We start from the raw sequence: 20,676 nt of genomic DNA on the forward strand, positions 1-20,676 counted from the left end.
ACCTTGCTACAGAAAAAGAAAGGCTGATGAGCAGGAGTAGAACAGATCTAATTTAGGATCTTGGCTATTTAGAGGATAATAAGCAGCCTCCATATGTTTATATGGTCTTTCTTCCTACTCATTATCAGAAAATCCTCTTTGGGAAACAGTGTACCAAGTGGGGAGGTGCCAATGCTAGAAGAATGGGTACCAGAAAATAAGAGCAATAAGAGCTAAGAGTGGGAAATACATATCACCATGATTGATTTAACCCTTTCCCAGCCTCTGTTCCTTCATCTGTAGTGTGGGAACAACACTATCTACTGAAGACAGTTAGAACCCTTTTTCTTTAATAGAGATGTAGTCTTGCTCTATTGCCCAGGCTGGTCTCGATCTGCCAGCCTCAAGTAGTCCTCCCACCTTGGCCTCCCAAAGTGTTGGGATTACAGGCATGAGCCACCACACCTAGCCTTTCAGAATTTTGAATAATGATTAGGAAGACCTTCCCCATTCCAAGATTATAAGAATCCTCCCCTGTTTTCTTCTAATACTTTCATGGTTTCATTTTTACATTTAGATCTTTTTTCCATTTGGATCGTATCCTTGTGTATGGTGGGAGTTGGGGAGTTACCAGTCCGTGGACTCTGACCCAGCAATTCTGTTTTTGAGAACTTATACTATTTTTTTTCTTTTCTTTTTTCTTTTTGAGACGTAGTCTTACTCTGTTGCCCAGGCTGGAGTGCAGTGGCATGCTCTTGGCTTCACTGCAACCTCTGCCTCCTGGATTCAAGCGATTCTCCTGCCTTAGCCTCCCTAGTAGCTGGGATTAGAGGCGCCTGCCACCACGCCCAGCTAATTTTTGTATTTTTAGTAGAGACGGTGTTTCACCGTGTTGGTCAGGCTGGTCTTGAACTCCTGACCTCAAATGATTCGCCCACCTCAGACTCCCAAATTTTTGGGATTACAGGCGTGAGCTACTGTGCCTGGCCTAGACCTTTGTTTTTTTGATAGAATTGGAAAACAGCAGAGATGTCCATCCATATTGGCTGGTTTAATAAATTTTGGAATGCCCATGCAAATGGAAATAATGAGAACTGTAAAAATAATGGAAGACAGGGCGTGGTGGCTTACGCCTGTAATCCCAGCACTTTGGGAGGCCAAGGTGGGCGGATCACTTGAGGTCAGGAGTTCAAGACCAGCCTGACCCACATGGAGAAACCCCAGCTCTACTAAAAATACAAAATTATCTGGGCATGGTGGCGCATGCCTGTAAGCCCAGCTACTCAGGAGGCTGAGGCAGGAAAATAGCTTGTACCTCGGAGGCGGATGTTGCAGTGAGCTGAGATCGCTCCGTTGCATTCCAGCCTGGGCAACAAGAGCGAAACTCCATCTCAAAATAAATAAATAAATAAATAAAATAAAATAAAATAAAATAAAATAAAATAATGGAAGGCACTCTCCAAGTTGAGGGTGGAAAAATTTCTAAGTGACATTATTAAGTGAAAAAGCAAGGTTGATATCAAAGTGTTGTGTTATCTTTTGCATAACAAAATAAAAATATGTTTGTATTTGATTTGCATAAACAAAATCTGGAAGGATAAACAAGAAACTACTAATGAAAATGGTTAAGGGAGGAGTCTGATGTGTACGATGTAGGAACTGGATGGGTAGGTAATGAGATAAGATCAAGACTTGGCAACATCATTTTGGACTCAAATGTTGAGCTGTGTCAACATATTATCTTTTTATAAAATTAATTGAAATAAAAAAACTTCATTAGCGACCATTTGATTGTTCAGTTCACTAGTCACTCAATACACAGTTATTGAGCATCTACCATGTAGCAGGTGCTGTTCCAGGAACTGTGCCCAGAAGATAGGCACCAGATTATGCAAGTTGTGATCTACATACAGCTCAAGAGTTTGTGTCTTTAATCACAGAAACCACCCTTTGAATGCCACGGATTCCATTATGCCCATCCAATAGTTTCCTCCCATCCCATCCAGTCTCTTATCCATGACCTCACCATGGTAACAATATCCCCCATGGCCATTCAGATCTAGTAATAATTTAATGTTTGTCTTTTCTGTGTATGTTTTGTGTGTATATTTTTACATCTTGATTGTCTTTCTTTTTTTGAGCATGTTGTTCCATCTGGTTGGTAGAATATGATATGAAAAGGTCAGGACTTTAATTTTATGGACCATTTAGCTTCATTTGGAATGAGAATAAAGCTCCCATGACCAGAGATTTACCCATCAATCTGAGCCAGAGGCTTAGCAGATGTCGGCATGTCCTTGATCACTGGAGGTCAGAGCAGGAGATCATAGATAGTTTGCTCCCTTCAAACCTATTATCATTACCAGGAATGTCATCAGTAGAACACAACTTTTAGACAGCTTGGCAGAGGTATGATATTCGTAAATAAAAGTAAATATGTGTCTGTGTGGGTGCACTTGTGTGTGCATGTGTCATGTTTTGCAATCTCCTTGAGGGCAGCAGAAACAATGATGAAACCTACAAGCATAAATCCCAGAAATTGACAAAGCACATTTGCTTACATCTTTCATGTCTGCGCTCATATACCATCTTCTCAGAAAGCCTTTCCCTGGCCACCACTAGAAAGTAACTTGCGTGAATTTTTGTCTGTTTTGTCTACTCTTGTACTCTCTTTCATTCCCGTTCTTACTGTATTTTTTCCTTTTTTGTAATTGCTTACTAGATGGTGAGCTCCTTAGAGGGAAGTACTGTACATATTTCCTCCATGTCTCCAGTACCCAACACAGTGCCTGGCGTTGAGAGGGCTCTTAATAAGTGTTTGTGAAAGATTGATAGAGAAATGCCCTATGAAACAAGAAACTGGATAACATTGTAAATATTTCTTTGGTTTGGGGGAATTGGAGTCTAAAGGGCATGCTTTGTTTTCCGGTTGGGTGGGCTGGTGTACTGCTGGGTGTTTTTGGTAAATGTGAAGATTTCCTCCTGCCTAGTTAGCCTGCACTCTGCATGCATGCCATACACAAGGCAGCTGGCTCACCACAGTTGACTGTGACCGTTCACAGCTCCCTGCCAGCCAGTTAGACTGTCCCATCAATCTGTCCCAGAAGCTCCCACACCCTCTCATCTGACAGTAATTCAATCCTTTCCTTGGATTTCTCTGATCACCCGCCCTGTGTTCTCCTTTCTCCTGTCCCTTGCTGTCTGAGCTGCTCAGACTTCAGCAGCCATATGGACTAAAGCAAAAGTGAGTTCATCCACAGAGCATGTGCTTGGGCAGCCAAGTCCTCCAGGTTTGAATAAAATGACCCAACGCATTTGGTATTCACTGGGCAGTCACACAGGGACATGTCCATTCGAGGATGTCCCTCACAAAGGCCAGATACTGCCTCGGCCAGATTCGCCTAAGTTCTTTGACTGGGACTCCTGGTGGGAGGCATGGAGGTCAAACTCCTTCCACTCTCCCATCCTATTCGCTTCTCCCCCACCCCCGACCAGTTCCTCATTCTACCAACCACTGGTTTTGCCTTGATGAATTCCAACAGGAATTCCCATTCCTGGTTCCATTTGGATTCTTCCCAAATTGAAATCCCTCACCTGGTCTATAGCTGCAAATTGAAAAGACTCAAATTATGGCTTTTATAGACAACGTACTACTTTATTTCTTGGGGGCAAAGAACTGGCACTGGCTAATGAGTTCTATTCCAATGTACAATGCCCTCTGATTGTGTATTATATATTAGCACTCTGGGCTTGAAAGAGACAATTGTGTCATGTTTGCCCATTAATCGAGGATACTCATCTCAGCTGCACTGTATTGCATGCCAGCCAAACTTGTCATTCTCATACCCAACAGCTTTTAATTGTTGTGTTGCCCTTTCATGGCAACCTTTCTCGGAGTTTGGAGAGCAAAAACAGAGTCCTACCTAAATATCAGCTCCTTCCCACTCTGAGAAAAAAAAAGAATCCATTTAGATGGAAAAGATTTGGGTTTTCTCATTCCCAGAGACTGACAATGCTTCAGCGATTTCCAGTACCCATCAAGTCTAAATGCTAGCTATGGGATTGCTGCTTCTAGTAAAGTCAGGAAGTGTATCATACAAGAAAAGGGCTCCTCCCATGACCCCACAGTAAGCTGGAGACTAAAATAGAAGAAATGCCTTAAAAATCATTGTCAAGACCCGATTCAATGCAAGTAACAGAAAAATCTAAAGCAAATTGTCTTAGGCGAAAATTTTTATTCACTCATGTAAGTGAAAAGACCCGGGATAGTACTGCTTCAGTCTATCTAGATTCAGGGCTTGAAAATATCTTCAAGACTTGGTCCCATCCTTGCCACATGTTTGTTCTTCTGTTGCTGCATAAACCTCAGGTCAGGGGAGCTTTATTCTCTTTCTTGCCCATCTTGTGGCAAGATTGTGGTCGGCAGGTCAGCAGCAGGCTCTGAGCTCTAGTGGAGGTCCCAAGACTGAGTCTCACTGGACTAGTTTGGGTCATGGTTCTCATTCTGAACCAATCACATTGCCCACGGGGAACGTAGCCTGAAAATTGGCCAGACCTAAGTCACTCTTGCCCCTAGACGTGGAAGGGGTTAAATCCATCCACCCAAACCACGAAAACTGAAAAGAGAGGTGGTGGTGGTTCTCCGGGAAAATCCATGGGCTGTTACCAGAAAAATGGGGAACAGATGCCGAACAAGCAAGAAAAACAAAGGTACTGTCCCTTCATCTCAGCTTCAGGACTGAAGGTCAAATGTGTTGTAGGTTGGTAATGTAAGTTAACGTCTGCTCCCAGAGCCCTGTCCAGAACAAAGCGCACCATCTAATGAGTGCCGGGCCCTGTGCCCAGTGTGGTACATCCTTTCATTTAATCCTTGCACCTGCCCTGCCCTATGATGGGCTCCCTTTTCTAAATAAGGGAAGGAGGCATAAGGAGATTAAATGGCATGGGTGAAGCCACACAACTGCTAAAGACTGAGTCGTTATTTAACCCTGGTCTGACTGCAAAGCCCGTGTTTATTCTCCTTTTGTGTATTTCCCAAACTTGCCTATTCACAAGACTCTCTCGGGGGTGTTTGTGAAAAACGCAGGGTCTCAGGCACTCCTCCTGGGAGATTCTGATTCAGAAAGTCTGGACAGAAGTCTGGGCATCTCTTTTAACAGGTGTGCTCAGTAATCCTTATAATTAGACAAGGTTGAAAATGCATAATATGCTGCCTCCCACAGGTTAAAAAATACCTGACACGGCCATTGCACAAACCTATCCCCCTTTCTCTGCTCTTCCTTTCCCCACAGAAGACCTGAGAGGATTGCTGGCATTGCTACAGCTGCCCATCATGTTCACTCCACTCTCTAGAGCAGTGCTCTGCAAAGATGGGGTGCATAAGAGGTCCAACCAGTGTATGGGAGGCAATGTTTCTTTTTTGTCAATTTCTATTTAATTTTTGCCCTAAAAGAAAGAAAAATTCAGCTTTTACTTTTACAAAAATTTTAATATCCAAACTAACACTAGTATTCTTTTTTTCTGAGATGGAGTCTTGCTTTCTCACTCAGGCTGGAGTGCAGTGGTGCAATCTTGGCTCACTGCAACCTCCGCCTCCTGGGTTCAAGCAATTCTCTTGTCTCAGCCTCCCGAGTAGCTGGGACTACAGGTGCGCACCACCATGCGCGGCTAATTGTTTTAGCCAGGATGGTCTCGCTCTCCTGACTTCATGATCCACTCGCCTCGGCCTCCCAAAATGCTGGGATTACTGGTGTGAGTCACCGCCCCGGCCAACCCTAGTGTTCTTACTCAACCATGAGCCCAGGGCCATATATGGTGCCTGAGGTGTCCTAAGAGAAGAGAATCCCACAATACAGGGGATAATGGTGCTCCTACTCATTTGCTAGCTTCCAGGCAATTGATAATTTATCTGTATTGAAATGAAATTACAGATTATTTATCCACTCTCCTGTCCCCTGAAGTTGCCAGTCATAGAGACAAGTATGGTTTCAGAGACACGTTTCACAAAATCATCAGCAAACATACAGTCCTTATATTATATAAACTGTTTCAGAGCATAGAAAAGGGGAAAACCTACCCAGATCTTTTAACGAAATTAGTGTAACTGATTCTAAAGCTGACAAGAACGAGAAAATAATCTATTAATCACATCTACATTTTGAATGTAGATGCAAAAATCCTAAATAAAATATTAGCAAATTTAGTTAAGTAGTGTATTAAAAATAGTGGTGTAGCGGGATGAGCAGCAGACAAAACCCCTCAGACACGGAGTTAAAGAGGGACGGGCTTTATTCGGCTGGAAGCATCGGCAACACTCACATCTCAAAAACCGAGCTCCCCGAGTGAGCAATTCCTGTCCCTCTTAAGGGCTCACAACTCTAAGGGGGTGCAGGTGAGAGGGTCGTGATCGATTGAGCAAGCAGGAGGTACGTGACTGGGGGCTGCATGCACCGGTAATTAGAATGGAACAGAACAGGACAGGGATTTTCACAGTGCTTTTCCATACAATGTCTGTACTCTATAGATAGCACAACCGATTAGGTCAGGGGTTGATCTTTAACTACAGGGCCCAGGGTGTGGCACTGGGCTGTCTGCCTGTGGATTTCATTTCTGCCTTTTAGTTTTTACTTCCTCTTTCTTTGGAGGCAGAAATTGGGCATAAGACAATATGAGGGGTGGTCTCCTCCCTTAGTGGGTAGCCAGTACTTTACATAAATAAATAGGATTTATGGGGTATAATCATGAGATAGTATTATTTTTCTCCTGTGATTGCACTTGGGTTTTTTTTGTTTTTTGTTTTCAGATAGAGTCTTGCTCTGTCGCTCAGCCTGGAGTGCAGTGGCGCCATCTCGGCTTGCTACAACTTCTGCTTCCCAGGTTCAAGCAATTCTCATGCCTCAGCCTCCCGAGTTGCTGGGACTACAGGCCACGACTAATTTTTGTATTTTTAGTACAATTACAGGCGTGAACCACCATGCCTGCCGTACTTGTAAACTGAATGTGGGGCGAGTTCTTTCTTGTCTCTGAATGAAATCTCTGCCAGGTGTCACTGATTTTTCTGGCCACTCCAAATAAAAAGTCCCTTAACCATGAAAACCAGCCTCAGTTCATGGATTAAGATATCTAGGCCAGGCACGGTGGCTCACGTCTGTAATCCCAGCACTTTGGGAGGCTGAGGTGGGTGAATTACTTGAGGTCAGGAGTCTGAGACCAGCCTGGCCAACATGGTGAAACCCCGTCTCTACTAAAAAGACAAAAATTAGCTGGGCGTGGTGGTGCACACCTGTAATCCCAGCTACTTGGGAGGCTGAGACAGGAGAATCGCTTGAACATGGGAGGCGGAGCTTGCAGTGAGCTGAGATGGCACCATTGCACTCTATCCTGGGCAACAGAGCAAGACTCCATCTCAAAAAAAAAAAAAAAAAAAAAAAGATGTATGTCCCAGGTAGTAGTCAAAACTTCCAACATCGGCCGGGCGCGGTGGCTCAAGCCTCTAATCCCAGCACTTTGGGAGGCCGAGACGGGCGGATCACGGGGTCAGAAGATCGAGACCATCTGGCTAACATGGTGAAATCCCGTCTCTACTAAAAACTACAAAAAAACTAGCCGGGCGAGGTGGCGGCGCCTGTAGTCCCAGCTATCCAGGAGGCTGAGGCAGGAGAATGGCGTGAACCCGGGAGGCGGAGCTTGCAGTGAGCTCAGATCCGGCCACAGCACTCCAGCCTGGGCGACACAGCAAGACTCCGTCTCAAAAAAAAAAAAAAAAAAAACTTCCAACATCACAAAGCATAAGTTATCTTGGCCCCTATCTGAGCCTGCAGTGGGTGGAGAGCCCGCAGTGGGAATGGAGGGTGTGGTACGTGTCTCATCTGTCTTCCTCAGTGGTGTTTTCTCCTCCTACCCATGCACTCTTTAGGTGGCCTCTGACACCTGTAGGTTGAAACAGGGTCACGCCAGTAATCCCAGCACTTTGGGAGGCCAAGGCGGGTGGATCACGAGGTCAGGAGATCGAGACCATCCTGGCTAACACGGTGAAACCCTGTCTCTACTAAAAATACAAAAAATTAGCCGGGCGTGGTGGCATGTGCCTGTAGTCCCAGCTACTTGGGAGGCTGAGGCTGGAGAATCGCTTTAACCAGGAGGTGGAGGTTTCAGGGAGCTGAAATCACACCACTGCACTCCAGCTTGGGCGACAGAGGGAGATTCTGTCTTAAAAAAAAGAAAGAAAGAAAGAAAAAAAAGAAACAGGGAAGGGGGGAAGGGAAAGGGAGCAACAGGGAAGGTCCTACTTGCACAGCACTGACATGAGCTGACATTAGAACTCCCTGAGGTGGATAGAAGTTTAAAGTTAACTTTTTGTAGCATGGAGCACTTTGTGAACTTTTTTCTAGATCATGTTCCTCCATCCACCACCTGGCCCCTCCCTTTTTGGGAATCTGTCACCTGTCATTTCATTCTTGCAGGAGAATGCATTCTTTTTAAGTCTTTCCTTAGCAGCTCAGTGTTTAACTCTCGTTCTAGTTCCAGTATATATATATATATATATATATATATTTTTTTTTTTTTGAGATAGGGTCCGGCTCTGTTGCCCAGGCTGAAGTGCAATGGCACAATCTTGGTTTACTGCAACCTCCACCTCCTAGGCTTAAACCATCCTCCTATCTCAGCCTCCCTAGTAGGGACTTCAGGCACATGCCACCATACCTGACTAATTTTTGTATTTTGGGTAGAGATGAGGTTTTGCCATGTTGCCCAGGCTGATCTCAAACTCCTGGCCTCAAGCGATCCTCCTGCCTCAGCATAGCTCTAGTTTTCTAGAAGCTGGTCCTCTTAGCTGAATCGAGGAAACTTTACAAAGGCAAACAGTCTCTTATGGCTCACAACTGGCCCATGGAAGATATCTTCATACTTTGCTCAGATAAACTCTGGGAATGTGGAATTTCCCCAGTGCCTCTCTTTGCTCTGCCCTCAGAGCAACTGCCAGCCAGTCCCCCATCCTTTAGAGTTCTCGGATGTTAGATACTGTTTTCTCTGTCCTTCATGCTCTGGGAGACTCTGAGGAAGAGCAAGAGGCCAAGAAGACTAAATTTCATCTTTAAAAAGAAGATGGTGGGACTTGTTCTATGATGTCATAAGACTTATTTAAACTATAGAAATAAGAACATAGTGGGATGGTGCAAGAATTGGAAAATAAGTCAGTGGAATAGGATAGGAGCCCAGAACATCCTCACACATATCCGGACTCACTATATAATCAAGATGGAATTAAAAATCGACCAGGCATGGTAGCTCATGCTTGTGATCCCAGCACTTTGGGAGGCTGAGGCTGGTGGAACACGAGGTCAGGAGTTCAAGACCAGCCTGGCCAAGATGGTGAAACCACGTCTCTACTAAAAATACAAAATAATTTGCCAGGCATGGTGACGGGCACCTGTAATCCCAGCTACTCGGGAGGCTGAGGCAGAAGAATCACTTGAACCTGGGAGGCGGAGGTTACAGTGAGCTGAGATGCTGCCATTGCACTCTAGCCTGGGGGAAGGACTGAGACTCCATCTCAAAAAATAAAAGAAATAAAAAGAAAAAGGGAGGGCAGTAAAATCTGGGAGATGTCTGCACAGGAAGTCTCAATTATGTTTGCAATGCTTAATTAAAAAAACAAAAATCCTGAAGTAGATCTCTAAATACCATGTCCCTTGGTGAAATGGCTGGTTCCAGGTTTGGGGCAAGATATGCACATGATGAGGGTTGGAGAATGTGTTTTGCCAGGAAGTGAAGAAGCACTCCAAGACTACTTGGGATCATGTCAAAACAGCAGAGGAACCACTTTGAACGGGTTCCCACTGGCTGAAGTGGGGCAATTTGTGCATCAAAAAGGATAGTAGTAATACAATGGATTAAAACCTATCAAATACATAAAAATCATGAGTTCACAATGATACCTAAAAATGATAATAAACTCAAGCAACCCGATGGCTTGTCTTTGGAGGTTAGGGTAATAGTTTATTATTCTGAAAAATGAATACATAATGAGAAAGCATTTATTTTACCCTTCCTATGCCAACTATATTTTAGGATAACTAAGTAGTTGATAAAAGTAGTTCCTGCCTATGTATAATTCCAACTTATCAATGCAGGAGAAATTATAGATTTTTTAAAAATTACCTCCAATGAAATAATTGATCTAGGGCTGGATGCAGTAGCTCATGCCTGTAATCCTAGCACTTTGGGAGGCCGAGAAGGGAGGATCGCTTGAGGTCAGGAGTTTAAGACCAGCCTGAGCAACATGGCAAAACCTCGTCTCTACGCAAAATATGAAAATTAGTGGGGTATGGTTGCACATGCCTGAAGTCCTTACTAGGGAGGCTGAGATAGGAGGATGGTTTGAGCCTGAGAGGTGGAGGTTGCAGTGGACCAAGATTTTGCCATTGCACTTCAACCTGGGCAACAGAGTCAGACCTCTCTCAAAGAAAAGAAAGACTTGATTTAGGCAACAAGGCAACATTCATTAATGGGGCTAAAACTATTGGCTGGAGTATTGGTGGGGAACATTATAATGGAAGGGCCAGGCTGACTTCACCTACACCCTATGATCAAGCTAGAATCAATTTTAGCCTCCTTACGAGTACGGCAGCTCAAACACTATGTGCCTCATGGTGTAATGCAACAGGAAGCATCATTTGTACTTTCTTGCCTAAACAATTGAACCTGATTGTACCATCTTTAGAATTTGCTACTACTTTGCAGGAAATATTAGGGACCGAAGAATGACTTAAATGACAAGAATACAGCTAGCTAAATCAAAAAGGTGGGACATTCCACTGGAAAGATGACCCAGTTTTTCTCCAGTAATTATGCATTATTCTCCAACCAAGATGGCATTAGAAAAAAAGGGAGGGTGGATTTTTGGGATCAAATAGACTGAGAAGAGATAACAAATGCGACATGACACCCTTTTTTGCATCCCAGTTTGAAAAAATCAACAATAAAAAGACAATTTGAGAAAATCAAGGAAATCTGTGTATGGATTGGTATTAGAAAACATTAAGAAATTATTATTTTTGTTAAGTATGATGAAAGTATAGTGATTATGTTTAAAAAATGTCCTTATCATCTATATAAGGACACATGAGAGTGTAATGAAGAGCCTGGGAAACTTTGCCTCCAAACATGGCACTCTTGCATGCTGATTATTTTAAATTAGAGCTTCTTGAAAGTAAGCAGATACTGAAAGATGTTATGCTCTGATAGTCTCTTATCACCTTTAAGATTGGACCCTTGGCCAGGTGCAGTGGCTCACGCCTGAAATCCCAGCCCTTTGGGAGGCTGAGGTGGGAGGATCACTTGAGGTCAGGTGTTTGACACTAACCTGGGCAACATAGTGAGACCGCATTTCTACATATATTAAAAAAGGAAAAAGAAAAAGGACTGGACCATCCAAAGAAAACATGATTGCCTTCCATCCCCTCGCTGAAATCTCATTATCTATGGCAGAAAAGAAGACTGAGGAATGCAACCACACCTGGTTGACTTTTTCATGATATAGTGTCTGCCTCTGTGGCTCATTTGAATTCCAAAAAGAATCATTTACAAGTTAATCTCTGTCTCTGGGGTCCATTCGTTCTCCCTAACCATTGTTTACTACCCCTCAGACGCATGGCCTGCATTCTGCATCTCCCTCCACCTATGAAGAAGGGCGCAGAAGCGTCTGTACCTCACTGGGTTATTGTGTAACCATTCTCCTGCAATCCCCCAGTGTTTATGCATGTTAATAAAATTGTATGCCTTACAGAAGCAAAGTAAAATAACAAACAAAAAAAAATTGTATGCCTTTTTTTCCTCTGTTAATCTGTGTATTTATTTATTTATTTTTAGATGGAGTCTTGCTCTGTCACCCAGGTTGGAATGCAATAGTGCGATCTCCGCTCTCACTGTAACCTCCGTCTCCCGGGATCAAGCAATTCTCCCACCTCAGCCTCCCGAGTAGCTGGGATTACAGACGCCCGCCACCAAGCCCAGGTAATTTTTATTTTTATTATCAATTCATTTCAACAGACTTAAACTTGAACCATCACGGGAAAGTTTGAACTTCACTGCAGTAACATAGTGTCATACTAGACCCCTATTGACTACAACAGAGACGGCACCATGTTCAAGAGGCCAAAGAAATGACCTAGCAACAGCAAATGAGACGCAGGGTTTATTTGGGGGAACTTACATACAGGGATGGCTTAGTCGCAGTGGGCGGGACCGGAGAACCACTACTATTGGTAAAAAAGCATGCAGTTTATATAGCATTTTCACATAGCATCCTCCACCTAGCAACCTTCACCTACCAACCTCCATTTAATCTCCCAAAAGGGACTTGATCCCATGTATTCCCTGTGTTCCAAGTGATGCGCCAAAGGTTCAGATGTCTTTCGTAGATAAGGAGTGGATCTCCTGGTTGGCTGCTCCTGGATTCCTTAGCTTGGCACTCTGAACACACGTTCTTCTTGGACCGCAGAGTCATTCACAAAGTCATGCTTCAGTGAAGTTAATGCTGTCAGGGCTATCTGCAGCATGCATGGGAAATGCCTTTCCAATGGTCTTTTACCCCAACCCTTCAGGGATCCTTACAGAATGAGAAGTAAAAATGAAAATATAAGCTCCCCAACTGACTGAACGGACCCCGTCTTGGCCAAGGGGACCCCAGACAGACCTTGGAAGCTAAGTTCCTGACCATGATGGGATGGAAGCTCAGAAATGCCTCATTGTATCCCATCCCTGGCTAACTACCATTAGGCTTTCTTCCCTAAGGGCTAAACAGAAACCGGCCCTTTCAAAAGAACTCTACTGATTTCCACCAACCACTGACTTCTGACCCTCCCTTCTGCAGTTTTAATACAACTGCCTGAACTTTCTTACTGATCAGAGACCAGCAACCACAGAGTGGTTCCGGCCGGTCTATGGAGGATGTGCAGTGGGGGTCTTCATGTCCTCTGCTTCACCTTTTGATCAGGGGGCTGAATACTCCATCAGTGGATCATGGTAATGCCACCATGTTTTGAACATGGGTCCTGTGGAGAGGCATGAAGCTCAACTGTGCATGTGCATGTTTCTCCTTTCATGAATATTCCTATAGCTTATTGAATATGTATATGTGGCCATTCAGCATAAATCCCTGTTTTGTATTTCTGACCCTTGAAGTTCCTGTTTCTTTTTTGAGACGGAGTCTTGCTCTGTCTCCCAGGCTGGACTGCAGTGGCACCATCTCGGCTCACTGCAACCTCTGTCTCCCAGGTTCCAGTGATTCTTCCACTTCAGCCTCCCAAGTAGCAGGGATTACAGGTGCCCACCACCACGCCCAGCCAGTTTTTTGTATTTTTAGTATAAACTGGGTTTCATCATGTTGGTCAGGCTGATCTCGAACTCTTGACCTCAAGTGATTTGCCCACCTTGGCCTCCCAAAGTGCTGGGATTACAGGTGTGAGCCACCATGCCCAGCACAGTGCCTGTTTCTGGCTTCTGGATGGAGGCTGTGCTTCCCGGCCTGTTCGAATGGTCACCCTGCAGACCACAACCTTTTATGAGAAATGAAGCTCTCCTTCCCCAAGTTCATGAACCTTATCATTCTTCAGTTTTCATGAACTACATAAACTGGCCAGATGCTTCACTCAAGGGTCTATAATATGAGCATCTCAGTTGGTCCTGCTGGGCGCCACAGCCTAAGAATGTAATACAAACTAGGAGGAGCAGATTCCCTACTTTCAGTGAGGTGGGTGCTGGCGCAGCACACTAGGGCAGCGCACTGGAGCGCACCAGTGTTTGTGGGGCTTAGAGGAGGGCACCAATGGGTGCAGTCGTGCGAAGGGCAGTATCCTGGGGACCCTTGGAGACAGGCTCCAGCAACCTACCAGAGCACCCGTGGGGTGGCCAGGGGCTCCTGGAACCAGAAAGGCAGGGTATGAGGAAGGCTTCTACTGATGAGGGCTGAGCCCTGGGACTCTTCTGTTAGGGTCACCACCCCAGGCTGATGGGGCTTGAGGACATCTGGCATACACTTACAGAGTGTACACTGGGCATTTTACATACAGGCACAACAATCCAAACCCTGGGTCACCCCTATTTTACAGTTAGGGAAATAAAGGCAGAAAACCATTTAGCTTTTGACCTCTTCCAAAGGGTGGGCGAGAACTATCTCCTGCCTCCAGGCTGCTCTCTCACCCCCACCATCCAGTAAATCTTTCTGACTTTCTGCACACCTTTGTCTAACATGTTGAAAGACTGTCGAAGGACTTGCAGGGTTCAGTCCAAGAGGTGTTAATAGCTACTATCTTCTTTCTGAAGCGTTTATCAGGAACTGCTGTTCTCACAAATCAAACTGTGAGAACATTTGCCAGGAATTTCCCTGGAGCCCAGGCTTCACTCTTCCTGCAGCATCAGAACGGGCATGTTTAGTGGTGGCGATTGCATTGCTTGAGGCCTGTGGCCGCTACCAAGCCTGAGTCCATTCTGTCCTTAGAAGCTCTGCTGTTTCCATTTGATGCCCACGTCTCTGATGGAGCCCAGGAGAGGAGAGGGTGGCAACGTTTCTGTGGCACTTTGCCAGCGGCAAGAAGGCTAGGCTTGCCCTGGAATTTCCATTTGTAGGCTCTGAATCAAGTCCAGGGAGCTACCTGCCATGGAAATCCTGGTGGTGGTTTGGCTAGAGGAGACAGGTATACTTGCAGGCAGCTATTTTCCTGGCCCTGCCAGCTGAACTGACGAAGCACCTGTGATGGATTTGTTTCTCACATTCCCATGATTTGGCAATTTCTTTTGATAAAACTTTCCTCCTTGCCATGTCCATGGACTCAAATCTGGGAATTATGTTTGATGTTGAAAGACTTTTGCATTTTAGACTTGTTTAGACCATGTCTGCCTTGTTTATAGAGTGGGGCATCTTCTGGTTTGGCGCAGTGGCTCACGCGCCAAACTCCCAGGACTTTGGGAGGCCGAAGTGGGTTGATCGCTTGAGGTCAGGAGTTTGAGACAAGCCTGGCCAACATGGTGAAACGCTGTCTCTACTAAAAATATGAAAATTAGCCAGGCTGGTGGCAGGCGCCTGTAATCCCAGCTACTTGGGAGGCTGAGGCAGGAGAACTGCTTGAACCCAGGAGGCAAAGGTTGCAGTGAACCGGGATCCAGCCACTCATGGCACTCCAGCCTGGGTGACAGAGCGAGACTCCACCTCAACAGCAACAGCAACAACAACAACAACAACAAACAACAACAGAGTAGGGCATCTTCCTATCACAAGTATACGTTCATCTCTACTCTCTATAAAGACAAGAAATTAAGAAGGGGTTAATAAGAAGAGGATAAAACAAAGTAGGGTATTTTTCCTGGTCTTCTTGAAGGTAATCCCATGATATGTGTACCGGATACTGAAACCAACCAAACCAGATATCAGTATCGTGCAGAATGGTATAGAATAAAGAGCTCTACATTAGGAGATGAGCACTGTGGCCTTTTCAAGGTGTTCGTCCACATTAGCCTTGGTTGGCTCCTCTGTAAAATAAGACTAAATAATGACTAACCGAAGTAAAGGCAAGAGGTTCAACCTGATCAACATCTGGAGTGACTTTCCTTTTCTTTAAATCTGGGCAATACTGACAATCTAACCATCCATTCACTCACTCACTATTGCTTTATGTACTCATTGATTTGTACATTCGTTCACTCAACAAGTTTTCATTGAGGGCATATTGCATTTTCTATGAAAAGAGCCAAACTCTGTAAAATATTTGAAGAGATTTATTCTGAGCCAACTATGAGTGACCGGGCCCTGAGACACAGTTTCAAGAGGTCCTGAGAACATGTGCCCAAGGTGGTTGGGCACAGCTTGGTTTTAGACATTTTAGGGAGACATGAGACATCAATCAATACATGTGAGGTATATATTGGTTTGGTCTGGAAAAGCAGGACAACTTGAAGTGGGGTGGGGCTTACAGGTCATAGGTGGATTCAAAGATTTTCTGATTGGCACAAAAAATACAAAAATTAGCTGGCCATGGTGTCACACACCTGTAGTCTCCGCTGTTCAGGAGGCTGAGGTGGGAGGATTTCTTGAGCATGGGAGGTCAAGGTTGCAGTGAGCCAAGATGGCGCTGCTGCACTCCAGCTTGAGAAATAGAGTGAGGCCCTGTCTCAAAAAAAAAAAAAAAAAAAAAAAGAAAGGAAGAAAACATTCAGTTCCAGTAATCTGGGAAAGCATTAGGAAAGAGGTGACCAAGAAAATAAAATACGGTCTGTCTATGGATGCTCACAGGTAGGGAACCAGAAAGCAACAGGAGGTGGGTTGTTTGGAGCTAAAGGTCTTTGTAGCAGTGAATTTTGTCAGCATAAGCTGCCAGCCAGTTGTCTTGGTAGGGGCTGTCAAACTCAGTTTAGCAAGTTCCCACGCAACCCACCTTGTTGGCCTCTGCAGTCTGCTTTTCTACTTGGGTAGAAACCATCAGTTTCTGGGGAAGGACTGTTGGCAGATGAGCTCGATAAGTCAGGGAATGAAGCTAGACCTAGGTGGTCTCCCAAGGGCAGGATTTTGACAAGACTGAAGTTTGACAATGAAGCTGATGCAAATGCAGACAGGTGGTGCCCCCTGTGCCCTTTGTGTTGCCTTCCTGTGCTTCTAACTTGGTGTGACTTGTTCAAAATCCCTCCTACTACTTCACCAAGACCAGCTTTCCACCCTCTGAAATAGATTTCTCTTTGTGGTCTGTTAGGCCACTGTGCGGTTTCCCCTACGGGATTCCTTTTTGTGGTTGGAGGTCAAACCCTTTCTTGCCTGCTGCTTCCAGGAATGTGTGGTGTATGTCTCAGTGTGCTACACAGGAGGGTTTTATTTCACCTCCCTTGAATGGAATGGCAGCTATCCAGCAGGTCTGGGTGCATGTATAAATAGAGGGATGCGTAAGCCTGCATTTAATATCTAGAACATAAACCAGCCACCACTGCGTGCTACACAGTCATGCTTTGATTAAAGGCTGCTGACAGCACCAGAGACCAAGCTGTGGGGCCCAGCAAACCACCTAATCCCACTGCTTGATCCCAGGCATAGATGGGGCAGATTTCATTGCCAGGAACAATTTCTTTCCAGCCACCAGCAGCTCTGAGTTTCTGCTGCTTTTCCTGCTTCAGCTGCTCATGCTGATGACTCTGGGTCAGACAGGCCAGAGTGAACATGGAAGACTGAAGTGGACAGCTAATCCCCAAGTTGTAGTCTTTTTTTTTTTTTTTTTTTTTTTTTAAAGCCAGAAGATTTAGATTCATTCCCCTGTGAATACTTTTGACTACAGAGCTGATGTCAGAAGAGCTGGTTGATTTTTTTTTTTCCTTTTTCTTTTTTCTTTTTTTTTGTTCTTGGCCATGAACCAAGAAGGGCCATTAAAAGTTCAGCATTTCAGCCAGGCTCAATGGCTCATGCCTGTACTCCCAGCATTTTGGGAGGCCAAGGCAGGCAGATTGCTTGAGCCCAGGACTTTGAGACCAGCCTGTGCAACATGGTAAAACTCCACCTCTACAAAAAGTACAAAAATTAGCTGGGCGTGGTGGCATGTACCTGCAGTCCCAGCTACACCAGAGGCTGAGGCCTTAGGATCACTTGAGCCTGGTTAGTTGAAGCTGCAGTGAACTATGATTGGACCACTGCACTCCAGCCAGGGCAACAGAGCAAGACTCGATTAAAAACAGACAAACAAACAAACAAAAAACAATCAGTTGTTCAGCATTTCTGTATCTTTGCCCAGCTTCCTACAACGTGCCACGTGAGAGCATCACTTCTTAGTCTATACTAGATAAAGTATGAATTCCTGCTTCTGCTATTCAGATTGGTCACACCGTAGTCCCAAACTACCTTTCTTTTTCTTTTTTTTGAGACAGGATCTTGCTCTGTTGCTCAGGCTGGAGTGCAGTGGTGCAATCATGGCTTACGGCAGCCTCCACCTCCCTAGGCTCAGGTGATCCTCCCACCTCAGCCTTCCAAGTAGCTGGGACTACAGGTGCACGCTATCACACCCAGCTACTTTTGTATTTTTTTGTAGAGATTGGGTTTCACCATGTTGCCCAGGTTGTTCTCAAACTCTTAGGCTCAAGGCGTCCACCCACCTTGACCCCCCAAAGTGTTGGGGTTACAGACGAGAGCCACCACGCCCAGCCTCCAGACTGTCTTTTTGATCTTATAACCACTATGCCCCTACTTCAACTTCTATGTAAGTGGATTGGCCTACTCTCCGTTTTCCAATGCCCCTTGTACCATTTGTCATTATTGTAATGGTCTCTTCTCCTAGACTGGCTCCCATTCTCTCTGTCTAGTGAAAGCGTGTCTGTCTGTTAGGGCTGAGTTTGATTCTAGGGCCTCCATAACGACGCTCATCCACAGGTGTCTTTCTATAGCATGCATTATTTCTACTACTCAGTCAGCAAGGAATTGTATCATAATCCATACTTTATTGTTGTGTATACTGACTACAACTGAAAGATTTTAGATCGGAATTCTAGATTCTAGTCTCCCCTAGATTGGAAACCCCATGAAATCAGGGGTCATGCATGTGCTATGCGCTTGGTAACTCCTACAGTGTCAAGTGTTACGTTCTACACATGAGAGGGGTTGGAAAGTGCTTGCTGATTGAATTAATCATAATCCACTCTTGAAAAAGCAGAGTTGGCAGTATTTATTAGTGAAACAAGTGACCTTTCAAGGACATTCTCTGACTAAGCACTGGAAAAATGACTGTGAAGTAGTAATTAAACTTCTCAGGTCTAGAAGGGAATATTAATCTCCTGACATCCCCTGGAGCCATCCAGAATGTCAGTTTAACTGATCTTACAGGTTGGGTTACTTCCAAAACTTTAGGTTTCTTGGGATTCTATGCCACGGACTTAGAAGACCTGATTTTTACAATTATCATCCCTCAATAAGTAGTTGATAATTTGTATTAAGGAAGGAACAACTGTGTCCAACTTTCTGCTAGATATTGTGGAGAATGCCTGGGATTTTTTAATTTTCTTTTAAACAGAGCCTTACTCTGTCACCCAGGCTGGAGTACAGTGGTGTGATCTCAGCTCACTGCAGCCTTGACCTCCCATGCTCAAGAGATCCTCTCACCTAAGCCTGCCATGTAGCTGGGACTACAGGCATTTGCCACCATGCCTGGCTATTTTTTTGTATTTTTTGCAGAGACTGAGTTTTGCTGTGTTTCCCAGGCTGGTCTTGAACTCCTGGGCTCAAGCAATCCACCCCACTTGGCCACCCAAAGTGTTGGGATCACAGGCATGAGCCACCATGCCTGGCATACCTGGGATATTTGTATAAGATGTAAATGCTTTTTATACAAAATTTTGGTTTTGAACAATGCCTTTGGAATTCTCTAAGTAACTGGAACATATAGTCAGTGGCTGCAAACCTTTTTTTTTTAAAAAAAGACAACAACGAATTTGACTTTTATAGACATCTAAATATCATTTTAGCTATATCTGATTAATAAAATTGAGATTCAGATACAATAATATCATTTTAGCAAAAGCAAGAAACAGGCCAGGTACAGCGGCTCACGCCTGTAATCCCAGCACTTTGGGAGGGTGAGGCGGGCAGATCACTTGAGGTCAGGAGTTCGAGACCAACCTGGCCAACATGGTGAAACCCCATCTCTACTAAAAATACAAAATTAGCCAGATGTGGTGGCACGCACCTGTAATCCCAGCCACTCTGAAGGCTGAGTCGGGAGAATCTCTGGAACCCGGGAGGCTGATTTTGCAGTGAGCCGAGATGGCGCCACTGCACTCCAGCCTAGGTGACAGAGTGACACTCTGTCTTAAAAAAAGCAAGAAACACATGTACACACACAAAACTCATGATTTTTGCATGTGGCTTATAAAAGGGTTTGACGGTAATTTCAAAAGATAGCTTTCAGAAATGTATTGAATTTTAGAAACGTTACTCTAATAATAGTGGCTTTCACTGACTGAACATTTGTCGTGAGTCCTTAAGCACTCGATATTTAAAATCTCACGTAATCCGACAAAGGGCGGAGCAAGATGGCCGAATAGGAGCAGCTTCAGTCTCCAACTCCCAGTGCGAGCGACACAGAAGACCGGCGATTTCTGCATTTTCAACTGAGGTACTGGGGTCATCTCACTCGGGAGTGCCGGACAATCAGTGCTGGTCAGCTGCTGCAGCCCGACCAGCGAGAGCTGAAGCAGGGCGAGGCATCGCCTCACCTGGGAAGCGCGAGGGGGAAGGGAGTCCCTTTTCCTAGCCAGGGGAACTGAGACACACAACACCTGGAATATCGGGTAACTCCCACCCCAATACTGCGCTGTAACACCGGCACACCGGAGATTGTATCCCACACCTGGCCGGGAGGGTCCCACGCCCACGGAGCCTCTCTCCTTGCAAACACAGCAGTCTGCGGCAATCTAACCGCAAGGCAGCAGCGAGGCTGGGGGAGGGGCGCCCGCCATCGCTGAGGCTTAAGTAGGTAACTAAAGCCGCTGGGAAGCTGGAACTGGGTGGAGCTCACAGCAGCTCAAGGAAACCTGCCTGTCTCCGTAGACTGCGCCTCTGGGGACAGGGCTCAGCTAAAGGAGTAGAAGCCTGTGAAACGCGAACGACTCTGTCTGACAGCTTTGAAGAGAGCAGTGGATCTCCCAACACGGAGGTTGAGATCTGAGAAGGGGCAG

At 45.1% G+C, this 20,676-nt stretch overlaps 1 protein-coding gene across 1 annotated transcript in view; it reads left to right on the top strand.

The window, feature by feature from the left end:
* Nucleotides 1-4,663: 4,663 nt before the first annotated feature.
* LOC116418419 overlaps nucleotides 4,664-20,676 on the top strand; it is a 36,790-nt gene continuing 20,777 nt past the window's right edge. The window contains exons 1-2 of the mRNA XM_031933841.1: nucleotides 4,664-4,689; nucleotides 11,971-11,994. Of these exons, the coding sequence (XP_031789701.1) occupies nucleotides 4,664-4,689; nucleotides 11,971-11,994 (50 nt within the window). The remainder of the gene's footprint in view (nucleotides 4,690-11,970; nucleotides 11,995-20,676) is intronic.

Source organism: Piliocolobus tephrosceles, chromosome 13, assembly GCF_002776525.5.
Source record: "Piliocolobus tephrosceles isolate RC106 chromosome 13, ASM277652v3, whole genome shotgun sequence".
Classification (NCBI taxonomy): domain Eukaryota; kingdom Metazoa; phylum Chordata; class Mammalia; order Primates; family Cercopithecidae; genus Piliocolobus; species Piliocolobus tephrosceles.